Source organism: Drosophila grimshawi, unplaced genomic scaffold (assembly GCF_018153295.1).
Source record: "Drosophila grimshawi isolate 15287-2541.00 unplaced genomic scaffold, ASM1815329v1 contig_311, whole genome shotgun sequence".
NCBI lineage: Eukaryota > Metazoa > Arthropoda > Insecta > Diptera > Drosophilidae > Drosophila > Drosophila grimshawi.
In genome coordinates, this window is record NW_025063098.1 from 16,423,454 (window position 1) to 16,441,630 (window position 18,177).

Consider the following 18,177-nt stretch of genomic DNA (forward strand, 5'->3'; position numbering starts at 1 on the left):
TTTAGATTGCAGCTTGGATGAAAATTAAGAACATTTAATTCAGGCGAGTTGTCTTCTTTTTTTTTGAGAATATTGTATTTAAAGCTTCATATTTTATATATATATATATATATGTATATATATATTATATTATATGTTATACAACACAAACCACTATTAGATAATGGAACATTTTTCTGATAGTATCGATTTCATTTTATGCATGAAATCTGTCAGCATTTGATTTATAGGTCATTAAATAAGCTTTGCCATATAAACTTGTATGGACATAAATAAAAGCTTCAGTAAAATTATCGATATTCGAATTAATAATGGTTTGGTGTGCATTATTATACAATACTTTAAATTCTGTGGAGTTTTGCAAATGATAATGATTACAAATTCAAATTGTTTATAAATTAGACACATTTCTAATGTGATATTATTGAGAGTTGAACTGATTTGTTCGGGGATAATGCGAAATTTTGCTTGTTTTAGTTCTTTTAGCTTGTTTATATCTCACTTTATCTGTTATTTTCTAAGACATCTCCTTAAACTGTCAGTAATAACACATGTCTATTAATGACGACCATTGAGTGATTTGCTTAATTTACCGGATTTTTTTGTATTCAGTTTGCCAAAATCAATAGCAACTGTCTGGCCGAGCAGCACAATCCATGAATCACTTTAAGAATCTGGCAAGAATCATTTAATATACATATGTACAAAGCATACATAATGTGATACCTAAAGAAATCCTTGCAGCAAATCGAATTACGAAGCTATCAAAAGCGACGATGATACCAGGACCTGTATCCCCTCATTCCGGCAAAGCAACTACAACAATGGCAAAAATCTTGTCTGGTCCCCAAAATGGGAGCGTCGCTTTTGTGTTTGGGGCTATTCAGTCAAGTGCTGCCCCAGGCGGTTATCAACAATTTTGCTAGACAATTTGGCAGCCGAAACAGAAACAATAAAAATATAATTGCCACACTTAAAGGAGAAGAAAAGCACAAAGCAGAAAGCAACAGTCAAAAGGAGAAATGCTCAAGGGCAACGCAACGGAAAATTAATGAAAGATTGTTGCACAGAGTATAGTTAGAAGATTATTCAATTTTCCTTCCTCTTCTTTATGTTTTAAAATGATGACATTAAAAGATACGAATCATAAAAGCAAATTTTACGAGCTTCAATCAGCATAAAGGCAAAACCCTTTGCATTGTTCTGTAGATCGAATCAGGCAAAAAAAAAAAAGAAAAAAGAAACAATTCGGCTTCATGCCGAATACTTTTCTGTTGTCATAACTTACGAAATTTATTGATTTTTGTCTGTTTGTTTTGGCCGGGCCATAGACGGATTAAAAAAAAACTCAGTTGTTGGAAGTATAATTTTTTTATTGTTTTTTTTTATTATTATTTTGTCCCTTCTACATGCATGTATCGCGCAATATATAAAATGCCATTTTATTATATGTATATATACCATATATGGCCTTTGAGAATTAATGGCCCGGGCTAACTCTCCTGTTGCCCTTTTTTTATTTTAGCCAGCATGTTATGCGCTATGAGCCATGACAGCAGTGCCAAATAAAAGGTATGGCAAAAAAGCTAGTGAAAATTCAATTTACACGCAGAGGAATGTAAAATAAAAATAAGAATACAAAAAGCACATCGGGCACAATGAAATTTAAATTAAACTCAAAATCAAGTTGATGCCGCACAAAAACAAGAAATTCAATTTAATTAAATTGCAATCAAATTGAAAGCTGATTTTACACACAGACACACACACACACACACACAGACACAAACACACACACACTTTTTGAACACTTTTTGCGAGAGTTGGCAGGCGAAAAGATTTTGACTTTAATAAATTATTTGTATATGTATTATTTTTTATTTGATTTCTTTTTTATCGAATGACTAACCGTCGAGCTAAGCTGCTGCTGCTGCTGCTTTAGCTGCTGGCCGAGGTGGCCACAACAATGCGTTGACACAGCGCAAGGATAACTGAGAACTGAGCACTGAGCAGCCAGCAGCGCGCATTTCCAACACTGAGCACAGCAAGCACACGGAGCGTATGAGCAACGCGCTGACTGACTGTGAGTCGCGTACTGACTAGCAAACAGACAGACGGACAGACGGCCAAACTGAGCGACAGACTCACACAGTCAATGAATGAATGAAATAACGAACAAAAAAATAAACAGCACACTGTGTGTGTGTAGGTGTGTGTGTTGGTGTGTGTGTGTGTAATATAACATTAAGTTTACACTGCATTCAATGTGTGTGTTGCTTGCGTGTTTGTGTGTTTGTTGTATGCTGTGTGTGTGCTTAAGTGCGTTTGCCACAAAGTTACTGTATGCGTGTAACAGGACGCAAAACACACAAATACACAAAACACCGACAGACACAGACACACACACACACACACACACACATAGACGAACACACACCTCGGTGGCATGCAGCCAGGACAGCTAAATAAATGCCCTATGTCTAGGGAGCGGTCAAGGTTAGATTATAAATGATAGGATAAACTGTGCTTTGGTTCAGTTTCGTGTAATTTGAATATGCAGCTTAAAGCTACAAAGCTTTAAGTTCAGCACTGCTGGGAATGATAATAAAGAAAGTTATCGATACACGCGCTGTTGAAAAACATTTATCGATAGATCAATGCAGGTTATCGTTTTATCACACACTCTTTGGTCTTATCGAGTGATCATGGAAGTTTATTTTACTTTTCTGTATATTTCCGTTCATTTAACATTGATCTAATTTTTATAGATCCACAACAACAATGTTTAGGCATGTTATTGAAAATGAAAATAATACAATTTTCGATATTCTTTTTATATATTTATTTTCAACGTATCGATACCTTATTCAGTCAATCAACGAGTATTTCTAAAGATTCGATATTTCAAAGTATCGAAAAGTAATTCCAAATGTGCTTTAAATATATCATATGTAAATATTTACATTATTCAATATTGTTTTTATAAACTTTTAAATATTATCTGGTCCTATCTTTATTTTAAACTATTGCACAATTCAATTCACAATCGTCTTTCATTATATTGAAATATTAAAAAGCTCATGCAATTAATGATTAATTGAATGATTTTAATCAAATATACTTTAACAATTTATCATAAAGAAATATACTAGAGTTAATATAGAGTTAGTCCATATAAATTATTAATCATAAGTTGATTGAGCTACCTAGAGAAACTATCAACTATCAATTCTTGTCTGGCCATCGTGTTGAGATATATTCATGCACAAACATTTACAGACGCGTACACCTCTCTTGATAAGAGCGCATAAATCAAGCTGAGCATATCATCATCATCATAATTTGACGCTCGACTCGCACAATCGATATACCCCAGCCCTGTAGAGCTGTAAACCCCAGCAGCGCCAAGGAAATACAAAGTAAATTCGGCAACAATAGAGATGTCTGTTTCTGAGTTAGTATGCGGGTGTCTATTCGTGTATGTGTGAGTGTAAGTGTGTGTGAGTGTTCGAGTGTGTGTTTGTGTGCACATAAAATCTTGAGATGTATGTATTCTTGAAGCTACTTTTCAGCTAACGAGCTTCGCTCAGTAAACGTCTTTACTGTTGGCCAACTTGCACTTGAGTTGTTTTCCGTTAAAAAAAAAAAACAAAAACAAAAACAAAAATGGACGAGTGAGTTTACGTCTGCCCCTTCCACAATCTGGGCTTGTACGAGAGTGTATATTAAAAATGTGCAATAAACTGCGCACTTAACTTCAAAACCATTTTGTTTTATTACACGCAGTCAAACAGCAGTCAAATCAAAGCGTTTCAACAAATTGCTGGCTCAAAATAAAAACTAGTAGTTCAAAGAGTTTAACATAAAAAATGTATTATTTGAAAGCATTTTTTTTTTAAATACGTTTGGAGACCTAGAACACACAAGACTGCAAATTATTTGGCTTTAGTTTAGACTTCAGCATTTAATTTTAATATATTTAGTTTATTGAGTTTTTGTCCATTTTTGTGTCATCTTTCAATACCATAAACAAATCAACCATATAAGAAACCTATTTAATATAATGTTTATAACAAATTATTGTGAATAATAGAATTTTTAAATATTATTGTATAAATCTATGCTTAATTTCTTTGCATAGAAAAATAAACCGTTTCGAAATTATATTTAAATTCCTAATATAAATCTCCTATAAAACCGAAGATTTTTAATATTTAAGTTAGTTTTCAATGTATACAATAGACGACCCCCTATAAAGTAAGGGGGCCTTTTTCCAAAAATTCCGAAAGCTAATCACGAGATGATCAGCAAACGGGGGCTGATGTTAATATCATTGGTGTCAGCAGCAATGTCCTCACTATACGTTCATTGGACATTTCTGCTCCCCAAGACAAGGAAGGTCGATTGCTGGCAAGTTGCGGCAACTCAAGCAGCCGTCGCTTGAACCGTTTGCGAATTCCAAGCGCAAAAAGCTCACAAATTGGTGCAAGAAACTGTTGCCTACTACCTGGGGTAAGCTGATCGTGTGATCCTTGCAATAATCGAGGAATTGCATTCCAAAGGATTGGAATTGCATTCCAAAGGATTGGACCAAAAACCGGTTTCTACAACCCTTTAAAAATCAGACACAAAAGTAGCAGTCTTTTTTGCAGAAACCAGTTTTTTCACAACTTTGGATGCGGTTGGCTGGACCAAAAAGAAACAACCCCTAATTGAATGCTCTAGTCGAAAGAGATCGACAAGAAAATACGTTTTGGTTAAAAACATCTCAGTTTCTTATTCTAACTTTTATAGTTGATTTTTACTTAAGTAAGGCTATTTCATATATCAATTGGAAGGCTATATCTTTAAAATTCTGACTTTTATAGCTATCGGAAATCGATTTACATCGATATGCATTAAACGGCAAGAAACTATATTCAAATATTGTATATTCGCGAACTCTCAGGAATATATATTTTTTATGGTGTCAAAGATAATTCCTTCTGCCCTGTTACACACTTTTGTACTACTTCATTTCCCATTTTTAATGCCTTCAGGGTATAGTAAGTCGATCTAATGAGCCACACAGCCAAAAAATACTCATAATTTCTCTTTGAACTACTCAAACTCATAAATAAATAGCCAATTTCCGAAAGCCATGTAAAACACATCAAGCTAGTCAAACAGTAAAATCACAAAACTACAAACAAATATATCACTTTTTGGGGTCAAGAAAATGAATTCAAGCAGATTTATCAAATGTCTCAAATGTCTACGTTTTGGCAAAGAGCCAAAAAAGTACATTTTTCAAGCCGTTGGCCATGATTCCATTGAAAAATGATGCATGAGTAGAAAACCAGTTCCACATGTGTGTGAGTTCGGTTTGGAGAGATTCATTCGCATTAAAATGGATGGGTTGGGAGACTCATCAGCATCAGCTGGCGCAGGATTCATCTGCCTCTGACTTTTTACAGTTTGCCGAGCAACTGGCAATGGAATTTGAAGAGCAATTGGGCAACATCAATTGATGATTATTCAAAATGGATTTACGTGATGTAAAACTGTTGATAATAGTTTCAACTATGCAAACTAAATGCAGACATATTGAGTATTCCATAAATATCAATTATTTAAAGTGGTTTACTGATAACCAAAATAAATGTTGACTTTTGAGTTAGGGAAGGTAAATCTTAGAAAATAAAGCTGTGTACAAATTAAAGGTAAACTAACTCAGCATATTAAAAGTTGGTTATTTACTCGTTTGTTTGTCTAAACAACTTTTGCAATTACACTAACAAACAGTAAATAATATATAAATGGGACAAAAATATTAAATTTATATTATGTATAAGAAATTCCAAGCATTATTCAAAGCAAAATTACAAATACTAATTTAAATTTGTAATTATTTAGCTTTTGTCATTTGCTTTTCATGCTTATTATAATTATCAAAAAAGTTTCTATTTCAAGTTACAATTTTCCCAGTTTAATAATCAATAAAATTCAATCTTAAAGTTTGCACTGCGTTCGTCAAGACAATTAATATAAAAAAGCCGAAAGCTTTTTACCAATTTTCTAATGGCATTTGTGCGGCTTTTTCTTTTAAACTAGAAAAGTTCAACGAGGACAACACGAACAGGGAAAGCAACAACAAGGAGAACAACAACAACGACAACGACAAAAAACAGCAACAACAACAAGAACATAGATAGAATGAAAACGAACAAGTTGTTAACCCAATTTGCCGTCTTATGGCTCCGCATCGCTATCAAATTCCTGAGCGCATTGCGAACAAGGGGAGGAATGGGAGCTGGAGCAGTAGCAGGAGCAGGACCTCAAGTCAAAAAGAAAGAAGAGGCAGAATGACCTTCAAAATGAACTGCACTGCCAGCAAGGAAGCAGTAGCTCAAACTCAATGGAGATGTCGCCCCGCATTTTCACCTGAAGGCAAAAATATATAAAAATTATGCGCATGCATTTTGCACAGTATTACTGGCAAAACAAGACTTCAAATGGGGGGCGTGGCTGGGCGGATAGCATATTTATGAACAGCCACGTTTGCGACAAGAAAGAAAATCAACTAAGAAAGCTCTAGTCGAGAGGGAGCACGACTGACAGATACCCTGAACCCAATGCAAAGTTGACTGGCTGATTTTAGGTTGATTCTTATCCCATCTTGATAAAATGTTTGCAGATGAGCCTTACTGTATCCAAGGTATATACAAAACCGATTAGAAGGATGCATATTTAAAGTAGTGACATTTTCTTGCTATCGGAAATCGATTCTTCTTGATATTCGCGAAACGAGTGGAGTTATCGATAAAATGAAATAATTAATATTATGTTAAGGTATATAAAAACACGCTCAGGTAAATATTTCTTTAAAATGATGGCTTTTTACATTTTGAAATTTGGTTTTCATTTTGCAAAAAGTGGTTATCGCCTGTATTAAGTTCTTAGTAACTGTTTTATTGTTCTTTTTCGACTATTATTCGACTCCTCTGTTAATGCTGATCAACAATATATATATATATATATATTAAGGGGTCGAAAATGGTTACATACTGTTGCTGTTACATACTTCTGGCCAAGTTCACTATGCCAGTTTGGCCCATATTCAGTCTGTCATACTCAAAAGCCTTATTAGACCATTTCCATTGCTAGGCTTCTTTAATGCCGGATTTCTATTAGTTGTACTTATTTTGTTCTCATTTTGTCTGCTATTTTTCCCATCGTGAAAACGAAATGTCAGCAGGACATTTAGTGTTGTCATGGTTGGGATGGACTAACTAATACATATTTGATTGTGTCCTCGTCAGGATATGTGTATGTACTTAAGTACAAATGTCATTTGGGCGTAATCAACCCGGTAATCGAATGGATCTCATCTTGAATATAAATGGATATTGAGAAGGTCATAAAGGTTGCGGGCGAGATGGTAATTAGAATATTTGATTTATATCGGCATACAATTAAATTCAAATTATATTATTATACATTTGAGACTCTAATAATGCAAAAGTGTCTCACAAATTGCCACTTAATATGAAATTATATTACTTTAGGCAATAAAAACAATTAAAATTTCGTAATGAGAAATAACAAAGACAAATGCAGTTAATTTACCCTGTTCATGCTAATAGCAATAAACTAAGAACATATGATTTAAGCTGCAAATAAATTAAGTTTTTATATACCTCACTTAAAATGCCAAAAGCGACTGTAAAGCAATATATTTTAATTAACCTTTTAATATGTAATTGTGTTGATGAAAGCAGCAGTTTTTTGTTCAACTGCTCCGAGTTGTATTTTAATTGACTTCTGTTTTAATCAATTGTTATTTTCTGAGATTTAAAAATATTTTTCAGACAACATATAAAAGAAAATAGGCTTATAACTTTAAACAAAATTCGCAATCATTTTTTGTTTGCATCCATTTTTCTCGTAACGGAGATTTAAAAGCAATTCCTTGATTTCCAAAAAAAAAAAAAAACAATTTTTGCATTAATAGTTCTTGTGGCATAAAAGAGGCATTTTCAGCTCTTAGAGTGCCCTGCAACGGACTAAAGTCCTGTCGAGTTTATATGTAAAAACGTGATTGTGCAAATTAAGAGGTTGTGCAATCATTTCTGACACTTGACGAGCTACTTAAGTCTGTAGTTTGAGTGTGGTTTCTATTTACACCAAAAAAATCTTTAAATACTCAGCTGATGTTGCTAATGTGATTCTTTCCGTATTTAACGCTTTTTTAATCTAATTAATTAGTGTGAAACAAAAATACAAATTTTATGAGTAAAGGAAAACTTGCGTGTAATTAAATCAATTCATTAACAAAAAACAAATGGCAAGCAATAAAATTGCACTCGAAAACTTTTAAAACAATTTTCGAATTCGTAAAGCAAAGAATTAGCTATGCAGCAGCACTGGCCAAAATGGTAAACTAAAACTAAAAAAGAAAAAATAGAAACAAAAACACCAATTTCAGAAATGCAGTAAAATTAAAAAGAAAAAGTTATAAACAACTTTGTAGCATACTTTTCAGTGCTGGGCAATTCATTAGGAAACAAAATGCAGACAGAGGCAGAAACAGAGGCAGAGGCAGAGGCAACTAAACGAATTGAAATGAAAGCTAAACGAAGGAATGACAGCTAAACAAATACCAATGGCAAATAGATATTATCTGTTGTCCCCTTCCTCCCCTCTGCTCCACTGCTCCTCTGCTTGTACTTACGTCTTATGCCCCAATCCATCATTTTGTTGGCTTGATTGTTGGTCTTGGAAAAGAAATGCCAGGTGGTGTTTTTGTTGTTGTTGCTGTTGTTGTTGTTGTTTTATACGGCAATTGGGCAACATTAGCGTCGACAAATGCCGGACAGGAACCGGCTGCGACTAAACGTTTGTTTTTGCGTCTTCATTCTACATCATGGCTACAGAAAAAAAAAGTTTACGACAACAGCAACAACAACAAGAGCAACAGCAACAGCAACAATAATAACGGGCGACAGCAGCACACACAAATTGAATTGAACTGTTTCTAATTTTGACAATTTTATGTATGCCTCAAGGAGAGCAGCAAGGACGACACCGACACCGACACATACACACACACACACGCACAGGCTACCGTTAACACAAAAAACTGTTGCAGCCGCTGAGGCTGAGGCGCTTTCAGCTTTCAACTTGGTGAATTTCCAAATTCCGGTGCCAATTCTTCGACTTCAATTTCGCTTGCCGCTTGTCCGTTTTCGTTTTCGTTGTTTTTTGCCCCGGGCCGTGTGCTGTGCGCTGCGCTGCTGTGGCCCGAGCAGCATTTACTTCATGACTAACAAAACGAAACCCAAACCGAAAATACTAAAAATCCAAAGCGCACAGACACAATGCGCTGCTGACGCCAACGGCGACGGCGACGACGACGCCGACGAACTCTTCGATGGCGAAGTGTGACTGTGACGGTGCCGAATGTGCATGTTGTGCAGATAACTGTGTACGGGGAGCTGTGAACTGTCAAGGTGCGACTCAGAGAGAGAGAGAGAGAGAGAAAGAGAGAGTGAGAAGTCTGCTTCGGCACTCGAGTCTCCGAATCGGGTGCGTCGACATTGACGAGGACATTGACAACGGCAACGACAACAACAAACACAGCTTGAGCGTCGTTTCAGAAAAAAAAAATTCAAGTGACCGCAACGCTGCTGTCGTTATTATTATTGTTGTTGTTGCTGTTGTCGCACAGGTGGCGCTGTTCTCAATTGAAAATTTAACCAAAAAATTACTATTATCCTTAAAGCCACTCACAAACGTTAGCAGAGAGAGTCAATGGGTGGGAGTGACATACACGGTAAAGAAAAGAAGTAGCGCTTAATAAGATATTTGCACAGTGGAACCCTTAATAAAATAAATAAATAAAGGCTCCAGAAGCTCGAAGCCTAAAAGCATGCAATATAATTTGTAATGCCTCACATTAATCAACCCTTAAGCAAATACTTCCTGGGTTGAAAAGCACTTCACAAATATGCCAACTAATGCCATTGTACCAAAAAGAGAAAAGAAAAGAATAAAAGCAAGAACAACAAGTGTAAAGATGGCAAAGCCAACTCGAAGGAAACGCAAAAGAGAGCTGAAAGAGCATAGGCGCTGCTGCATTCACTTCACCTGCTCTCTCTCTCTCTCTCTCTCTCTCAATCAAATATATTGAACGCATATTAAGAGCGCGCAATATCCAATGGCAAGAGAGTTAGATAGATAGTAAGAGAGCGCACTATTAAAAACAATAACAACAACAAACAACGACATCGAAATGCTGTTAAAGTGCCAAAACCACTTGAAGCTAAACAGACAGACAGGCAGATAGCATAAAAGAGCGGGGGAATACAAAAAGCACTTGCAATCAGTTGCAGGTGTTGTTGTTGTTGCTGTTTGCTTTAGACGTACGTAAAGTTTGTCATGTTAGCAGATAGCCGGCCCGGTCAGGTAAATAGCAGATATGGTCAACTGCTGGCAACAGAAACAGCTACTCGAGAAATAAAAGTGCCCCAAAATTGAGACACTACTAAAAACTGACTGGTGGATGCTTAAGTGGAATTAATTAGTGTGCCAGCCACAAAATTAATGCAAAGAGAAATAGAGTGAGAGTGAGAGGGAGAGAGAAAGAGGCTGCGCTGCTTTCATGAAATATTTACACAAATGTGGTCGGCATTTACATTTTACACCTTTTTGAATTGCACACGCAAAACGCCAAAAGGCAATGAGAAATTATTGTCTGCGTCTGTATGAGTGTGAGTGTGAGTGATTGCGTGAATGAGTGTGTGTATGTGTATGTGTGTGTGTGTGAATGCATGGGAGAACAGCAGCATTAGCAGCAGAGCAGGCGACAGAGCAGGCGGCAACATGTGGCTGTTAAGCGGCTGCGCTGCCAGCCTCAAAACTTTGCTGCTTATGTGGTCGGCTGTCTGTGTGTGTTTGTGTGTGTATGTGTGTATGTGTGTGTATGGTGTATGGCTGTGTGCGCCAGTGTTCGTTTGATGCCAACAAGAACATTTCCGTTCGCAGCATTTCTTTATTTTCATATTTTTTTGTCGCCCTTATTTAAATGTCACTTATGTTTGTCGTTTTACTTTACGGCCGTTGTTATGTGTGTGTGTGTGACATTGAATTCCCAGCGGCCTTTTTATTTTGTGCAGAAAGTTTATCATTTTCGTAAAAGTATGTTTGTGTGTTTGTGTGTGTGTCCCGTGTTGCCTTACTTACTTTCTCTGATTCTCAACACTCCCCCCCCCCCCACCCACTATCTCACTCCACCTCTTCAAATTAGTCCTTTACATTTATTCTTTTACCCGATTAGTGTTGAAATGTGGTTTTTGTTGCCTACTTTTTGGCATGCGCCGCATTTTTTGACATGTATTTGCTCGAAATTTTTTGATTGATGTGTGAAGATGATGATTTAAAAGAGGAGTGAGTGAGTGTTGAATCAATCAATCAATCACTCAATCAATTAAAATCAATCTAAATCAATAATTCACTTACTCACTCACTGGAAAATTATATTTATTTTCTTTTAACTCTTTGAATACTGTAACGGTAACGGTTTCGTAATTTGCAAATGTTGCTGGCCAGCTTTTTGATGTAAAAGCTTATTGCAACGAGCTTTTGTCACGCTTGCTTTATTATCCTTTCACTGTTTGGTTTGTGTACTCGCTAAGATAATTTCATACAAATACAAATTGAAAATTTTGGTTCTGAAATTATTATTTTTTTTTTGTTGGTTTTCCAATTTATGAGCATGCATACTAATAATTAACTTCACAAATATTCAATATTTAAAAATTTAAAGTATTGCAAGAAAACTGTTGGATAAGCAATACAAAAACAAACAATTTTTTTAAATAGCTAAAGAAAAGCCTATTTATTATTCGATTTATGTTTTAAAAGTGTTTGCAAAGATATGTAACCGTTTTTAAACTCAGATACTTTGAAAATTCAATAATAATTCAAAGCTCTTTTGACAGTTTCCCAACTTTTGCTGACTTCATTATAATGTTAGTGTATTCAATTCAATAAATAAAAACTTACGCAGTTTTTCACACATGTCGTCCTTCATTTTCTTCAAGTAGTTTTCCAACAAATAACTTTACACAATTAAAAATTGGTTACGTTCCCTTTTGGTCTTTTCACATACTCTGAGAAACTTTGTTACAACACTTTGAAATGCCAGCAAACAATCGAATCAAGTTCCCAAGTTGTGTGTAAAATACCAAAACTCTTAAAATATGACAAAATAACAACAGCAACAAAATAGCAACAGTCAAATTCGCTTCTTGTTTTTGTTGATAGGCAGCATAATTATTGATAAAACAAAGCTAATCGCATGCTCCAAGTTTTCCGATACATATTTATTTATGAATGAGTTGCGTGGCTCACACTTTGAACCCCCCTCCCCGCACCCTTCGGCCAACCCACTTGAAAGCCAACTAAGTGAATTTAAATGGCCCACAATCAGGGAAAGGATTTTCAAACTAGAGAAACTCACCTCGTGACGTCGGATGATTCATGAGTATCGACAATGGGCACTCGTCGTCGTCAAGGATGTACTCGGTTCCATCGCTGTTTACCTGTAGAAGAGTACAAAATCATTCAAGAAATTACTACAAAATCAAGCAAACTATATTGAATATATTAGAATGAAAAACCAGTTGAAAAGTTCAACTAGCTCGCTAAGAAATAGCCTGAACCCAGCTTTTAATACATAGTATGCTTGCTGATATTAATATAGTTTGTTCAGCATTAAAATAAGGAAATCTATGTTTCTTTTCAGATTTTAATGACATTATTAAGAACCCTATATTTCTGCGCATACTAATATATATCAATTGGAAGATTATATCTTTACAAGTGTATCTTTCATTACTGTATCCAAATTTCCAAAACGGGCAAAGTTATCTCTAAGACAAAATAAACTGGATTTGCTTATGGTGTAAAAGAAATCTCTAGATTGGATATGATCTCAAATGATAATAACATCAATATTTTACAATATGAACTCAAATGAGAACAAAATCAATGATTTTACAATTTGGAAAACAAGCAATTAATCAACAATTATGCTGAGGTTTGACTGAAGAAAATTGCAATTGAATTGTTAAACGCTGAGATGGTTTTCACTTTCTACTTTCAAATGCAGATAATTTATCCACAACACAAATATGAAAATGGAGAAAAGAAATCTTACAAATATAAATAAAAAATAATAATATAAGCAATATTACAAATGTCATAAATAAATTTTAAAGCGCAGAGAGTTTTTTCTACTTTCGCATTCAACTTTAATTTGTGAATAGAAATCTTTTCCGAACCTGGACGAGGCAATAGTGAAGAGGATCCGCCTTCTCGAGGCCATATTTGGTGAGCATTTCCCTGACGACAGCCTGGGCGCAGTCTCGTATGGAGAGGAGCAGCGTTTTGTAGGGCACATCCTGACAGAGGCTTTCCCCGTAGATCTTGAGGGTGCCACCGGTGTCGGGGCCACCGTCACGGGAACGAAACTGTTGCAGCTTCTTTTCGAGCTTCTGCTGTCGGCGTCGTCGCATCACCGCCTCCGGATTTGAGATCGAGCGTGTGAATGACGTCTCCGGCAGTTCTGTGTACAATTTGCCAGCAACGGCATCACTTGAATTGACACCATTATTGCCACCGATGCCGCCGTTGCCACCGGCACTGCCATTCATATGGGCCGCTGAAGCGGATGCGCCGCTGCCACCGACACCATTGCCCAGGCCCAGTTGACTGCCATTGGCTAGATTGGGCAGATCGGAGCTGAGCTTGGCCATCTTCTCCTTTTTCTTTTGCTCCTTCTTCTCGCGCTTGGACAGCTTGCGCTTGAAGTTCAAATCCGACTGCTCAATGGGCTGCAAGATAAATTACGATGAGAATTAGTTGATTTGAAATCAAGTTGAAATAATGCAAATCTTACCGTCGTCTTCTGATCGATGTTCTTGAGCAGGAATCGACCCTCGCGATCATCGATGTGCCAGTTGAGCTGCACCAGCAGCGGCTTCTCATCCGCATTCAGGCGACGCTCCTCCCCATTCGCATGCACCTCGTAGAGGGCGTAATTTGGCACCGAAAGCATTCGCATATCGGGACGAAACTTCTCAATGAGTGTGTCTGCAAAAACGGCGCAAAATAAAATTAAACATAAATAAAAAGTGACCAGTGCCCTTATCAAGTATCACGAACCCAGATAAGATAAGAGCTAATAAATAAATCATATCATATTTGATACCCTCAATAAATTGTCTGTAAACATATCTGAATGGCCGTTTCAAATATTCCCAGCTTAAAATTTGAATTATATTGATATGAATTTAGAGAAACGATCATAAGAAATTTGAGCAAACTAGTTTTTCAATTTTCTTGTTCCCTATTGATTTATGTTGATCTTAAGTTAAACGGCGTAACAATCAAAAATGTTGAATTGAATTTGGAAAGTAACTCAATGTTTTAATCACAATAGTCACTATTCAATAGCTATATCGACTAAGCTCTCTTTTACTATTCTATTCCCACAACTAATTCATGTTTTTTAATCTACTTTACGTTTATTATTATTAAGGTATAGAATTATGCCACACCCCTTTTAAAGCCCACTTTATCCCATATCCATTTATAGATTATTATACCAATTCTCTTTCTTAGATTTCTAAGTAGACTGTTCATTGTTAAAATGCATACAAATATCCAATATCCGTTTGTAAATTTGCCTTCAGAATTGTAGGGTATATAATTATACCATATTCTGTTGTAAACTGTTTCCGAGGGTAGACAATTATCCCATATTCTTCTTAATCTATGCCATATTCTCTTCATAGTTAGATGTTATGCACTATGTGCCATTTTCTTTTTAATTATACTTAATTATTACAGGGTATATAGTATATATTCTATATCCGGAATGTGTTGACTAACCTATGACATCTGTGACTGTGGCATCGCTGGCAACTCGAATGCATTTGGTGGCCACCTTCTGGCCGGCATCTTGAAAATAGAAGCGCATAACGCCATGGAAGAGCAGGTTCTACAATGTACAAAATATATATTTATATTAGACAGATTCCACGCAGACATACATATATATATATATATATATATATACTTTAAGGGTGCAAATGCATACCTCATCTGGTTCGGAGAGCGCAAAGAGATCCAATCGATTGGCATTCCATTGCTGTATAACTGAACGTACTGCCTCGCGATCCAACATTTTTTTATCATGTGACATGCTGTCAAATCGGCGGGGCAGAGCAGGGTGGGTGGGGTGGTAGCAGATTGGGGGAGAGAGTGTGAAAGAGATAGACGGAGAGAGAGAGAGAGAGGTAATGGAATTTTTGGAATGTTTATCGTATTTGTGACTCCAGTGTGACGTCGTTTCTCAGCTCCTTCTTCTTCTTCTGATTCCGTTTCTTTGCTGTTGTTGTTGTTTTTGTTACTGTTGTTGTCTTCTGGCAGCTTCGGCTAACTGTAAACACAAACATGAGCAAAAGGGAGAATTGGGTTAAAATTAGATTCTAGGTTTACAACTTCCATGAAGCAATCGTAAAAAATTGAAATTGTTCACACAATTGCACACCAAATGTTGCATTTCCGACAGCTGCCACATCAAAAGGTGCAAAAATATGGCAAGCCCATAAACATATCGGTAGTAGAGGTAAATTGGGGTATATACATATATAAATTGATCTGACATCAGCTAACTTAACATAAGCAAAAAGCAATGTTATTTTTAATACAACGTGTTGACAGCTAATCGGCAATATTAGCATAAGAAATGCAATTTAAATATTTATTTAATTATTTAAAAATAATAGTAATAATAAAGGTTAAAATATAAGTTTTGTTGATATTTTAAGCTCTTTAATTTACTTTTAATGTTATACATATTCAAAACTCTCTTTTCCCAACAATTTAAGACAAACAAACAAAAACCTTGAAGGCAAATCAACAGATAATTGAATAAATGCTTGCCTTTTTTTAAATGGTGCAGAGTAAAAAATGTAATAAATCAAATACCAAGTAAATGTTTAGTGGAAAACGTCACGTCATGTACCCAATTATGGATAACATGATACAAAAAAGAAAGATAATATTACAACGATTATTACAACAATTATTAATTGAAAATGGCATTATTACGATGTGCGTAACCCTTGAAATGCCCATATACCGTACTACTGCCTCTTTCCCTTACCTTCATAGATGTATTCAAGTTATTTAAAAGACAAATACCCCACAGATATCATAGCAACTCAGCTTACATCTCATATATATGTGCATGACAATAATAACTGACCATCGGTTAAACAAAAGACCCCTTTTTTTATGGAATGCAGCCACACATGGCACATGCCTCTTTACATTCTGTGTGCTGTCAATTAAAGAGTTTCATTACAGATCTCCCTCCCACGCCCCTTAACCAGCTGACCGGTGACCCCAGACGAAACAACGAACAACTTCATCGGGGCAGAAAATAAATAATGTTGCACAGCAATTTAAAATGTACAAATGTACCTCAAGTTGTTCTTAGGGCGTGTCTGAAACGTTCAAAGTTCATCAAAGTCCGATGTCAAAAAAAAAAGCGGAACTATGCCTCAATCCCCTTACCACACCCCACCCACCTGCCTGCGCCTGCACCCTCCGCTCCTCCGATCCAACTTTACCAATTGCCCCTGTTATGTCTTGATATCTGTTGCTTTTGCTCTTTCTTTTCTTTTTCTCTCTATTGTTTCTTCTTCTTTGGTGTTTTTCGTACATAGTTTAATAACCGTCAACGGTTACGCTTCGCAGAATTCGTCGTTGGCTGCGCACTCGACACGCAAGGGGGCAAAAGAGTGTGGCTGAAGTGGAAGCAATGCACCCGCCACATACTGAAAAACCCCATAAAAGGGAACTTTGCTTAAGCTAAGCAATTTGTACAATTGCAATTGGGAGAGGATGAGGATGAGGATGAGGGTGAGTGTGAGGATGAAGGAGGGATCGTATTTTGTCAACAAACCAACTTTAATTGTAACAGAAAAAGAGTGGAATTTCGTTACAAAAAAAAAAATAAAAGTTCACTGAGTTCGTACTTTATTTAATCGTTGTCTAGCGGTTAACAGCTAGAAATTCAATTTTCATTCAAATTCAAAAAACATATTATTTTGTCTGCTAATAAATCTTTATATTTATTACCATCCCATTCACTCTTCGTTCCATTCAAATTAATTTTATTTTAGGCAAATGCGATAAATCAAGATCGCATTAAAAATTAAAGTTGAAAGTAGACTTTTTCTTCCAATGTATTCTAAGAATAAAATGCAAAACTAAATTATTCAAACGTATTTATTTTCATATAGAAGCAAAAATAAATCTACTAAAAAAATCATATATTGTACCATCAAATAAATGAAATTCCAGTTTTGGTACACTTGTACCAACTGTGGTAAATTTTGGAGTTACCCAGGAAACAAACTGCCACTGCAGGACGAAGGAATTACAAAATGGGTTTTTTTCCTGTTTAATGTTTGTGGCTTGGTTTTGAATTGCATTTCAATACACCTTTATTGGCTAACAAAAAAGTTGGTTGCCGAGCAGTTTTTGTGGGTTGTTTAGGGGAATTTTACAAATGAGCTGAATACTTATTATTTATTTCGAAATATTTTTTGAAAAGAGTTAAATAAAAAAAAACTCGCTAAAAATCAAATAATTTGCGTTATTAGTATCAAGAAAAAAGTTTATTAAGCCAAAAGCTACTTTAACAGTCATTAGCAAGCACTTTGTAGTTAACAGTTAAATGACACAGAAAGGAAGAATGCAGACAAAATATTTTCAGTAACTTGACAAGCCACAAGACAAAAGAAAAAAGACCAGACTTTGTCCCAAGTAAAACTGGAAATGTTTATTTTTCTTTTATTTTTTTTTTGAATTATTTGGGCATTATTTTACAACATTATTAAAAAGACATAAAAGTGACATTTACACTGTCGTCGCAACGGCGAGCAAAGTCAACAATTAACTTGTCGCTGTTGTTGTTATTGTTGTTGTTGGTTTGTGCGCACTGAGCCCAAAGATTGCGACTGCTGATAAAACTGTAAGAAAACCAGCCGGAAAACCGCAAAACCAACAACAGCGGAAAGAAACAACACAAACAAAAAAAAAACACTGTTGCTTGAC

At 35.8% G+C, this 18,177-nt stretch overlaps 1 protein-coding gene and 1 non-coding gene across 2 annotated transcripts in view; both read right to left on the bottom strand.

Moving 5' to 3' along the window:
- LOC6567965 (afadin) overlaps positions 1-18,177 on the bottom strand; it is a 58,054-nt gene that overhangs the window by 23,830 nt on the left and 16,047 nt on the right. Inside the window, 5 exon segments of the mRNA XM_043215251.1 lie at positions 12,503-12,584; positions 13,326-13,877; positions 13,943-14,136; positions 14,938-15,046; positions 15,146-15,487. Coding sequence (XP_043071186.1) covers positions 12,503-12,584; positions 13,326-13,877; positions 13,943-14,136; positions 14,938-15,046; positions 15,146-15,250 — 1,042 coding nt within the window. The 5' untranslated portion in view covers positions 15,251-15,487.
- On the bottom strand, positions 4,270-4,401 carry LOC6567966. The gene has a single exon (XR_047262.2). It is a non-coding gene; the product is annotated as a U4atac minor spliceosomal RNA (small nuclear RNA).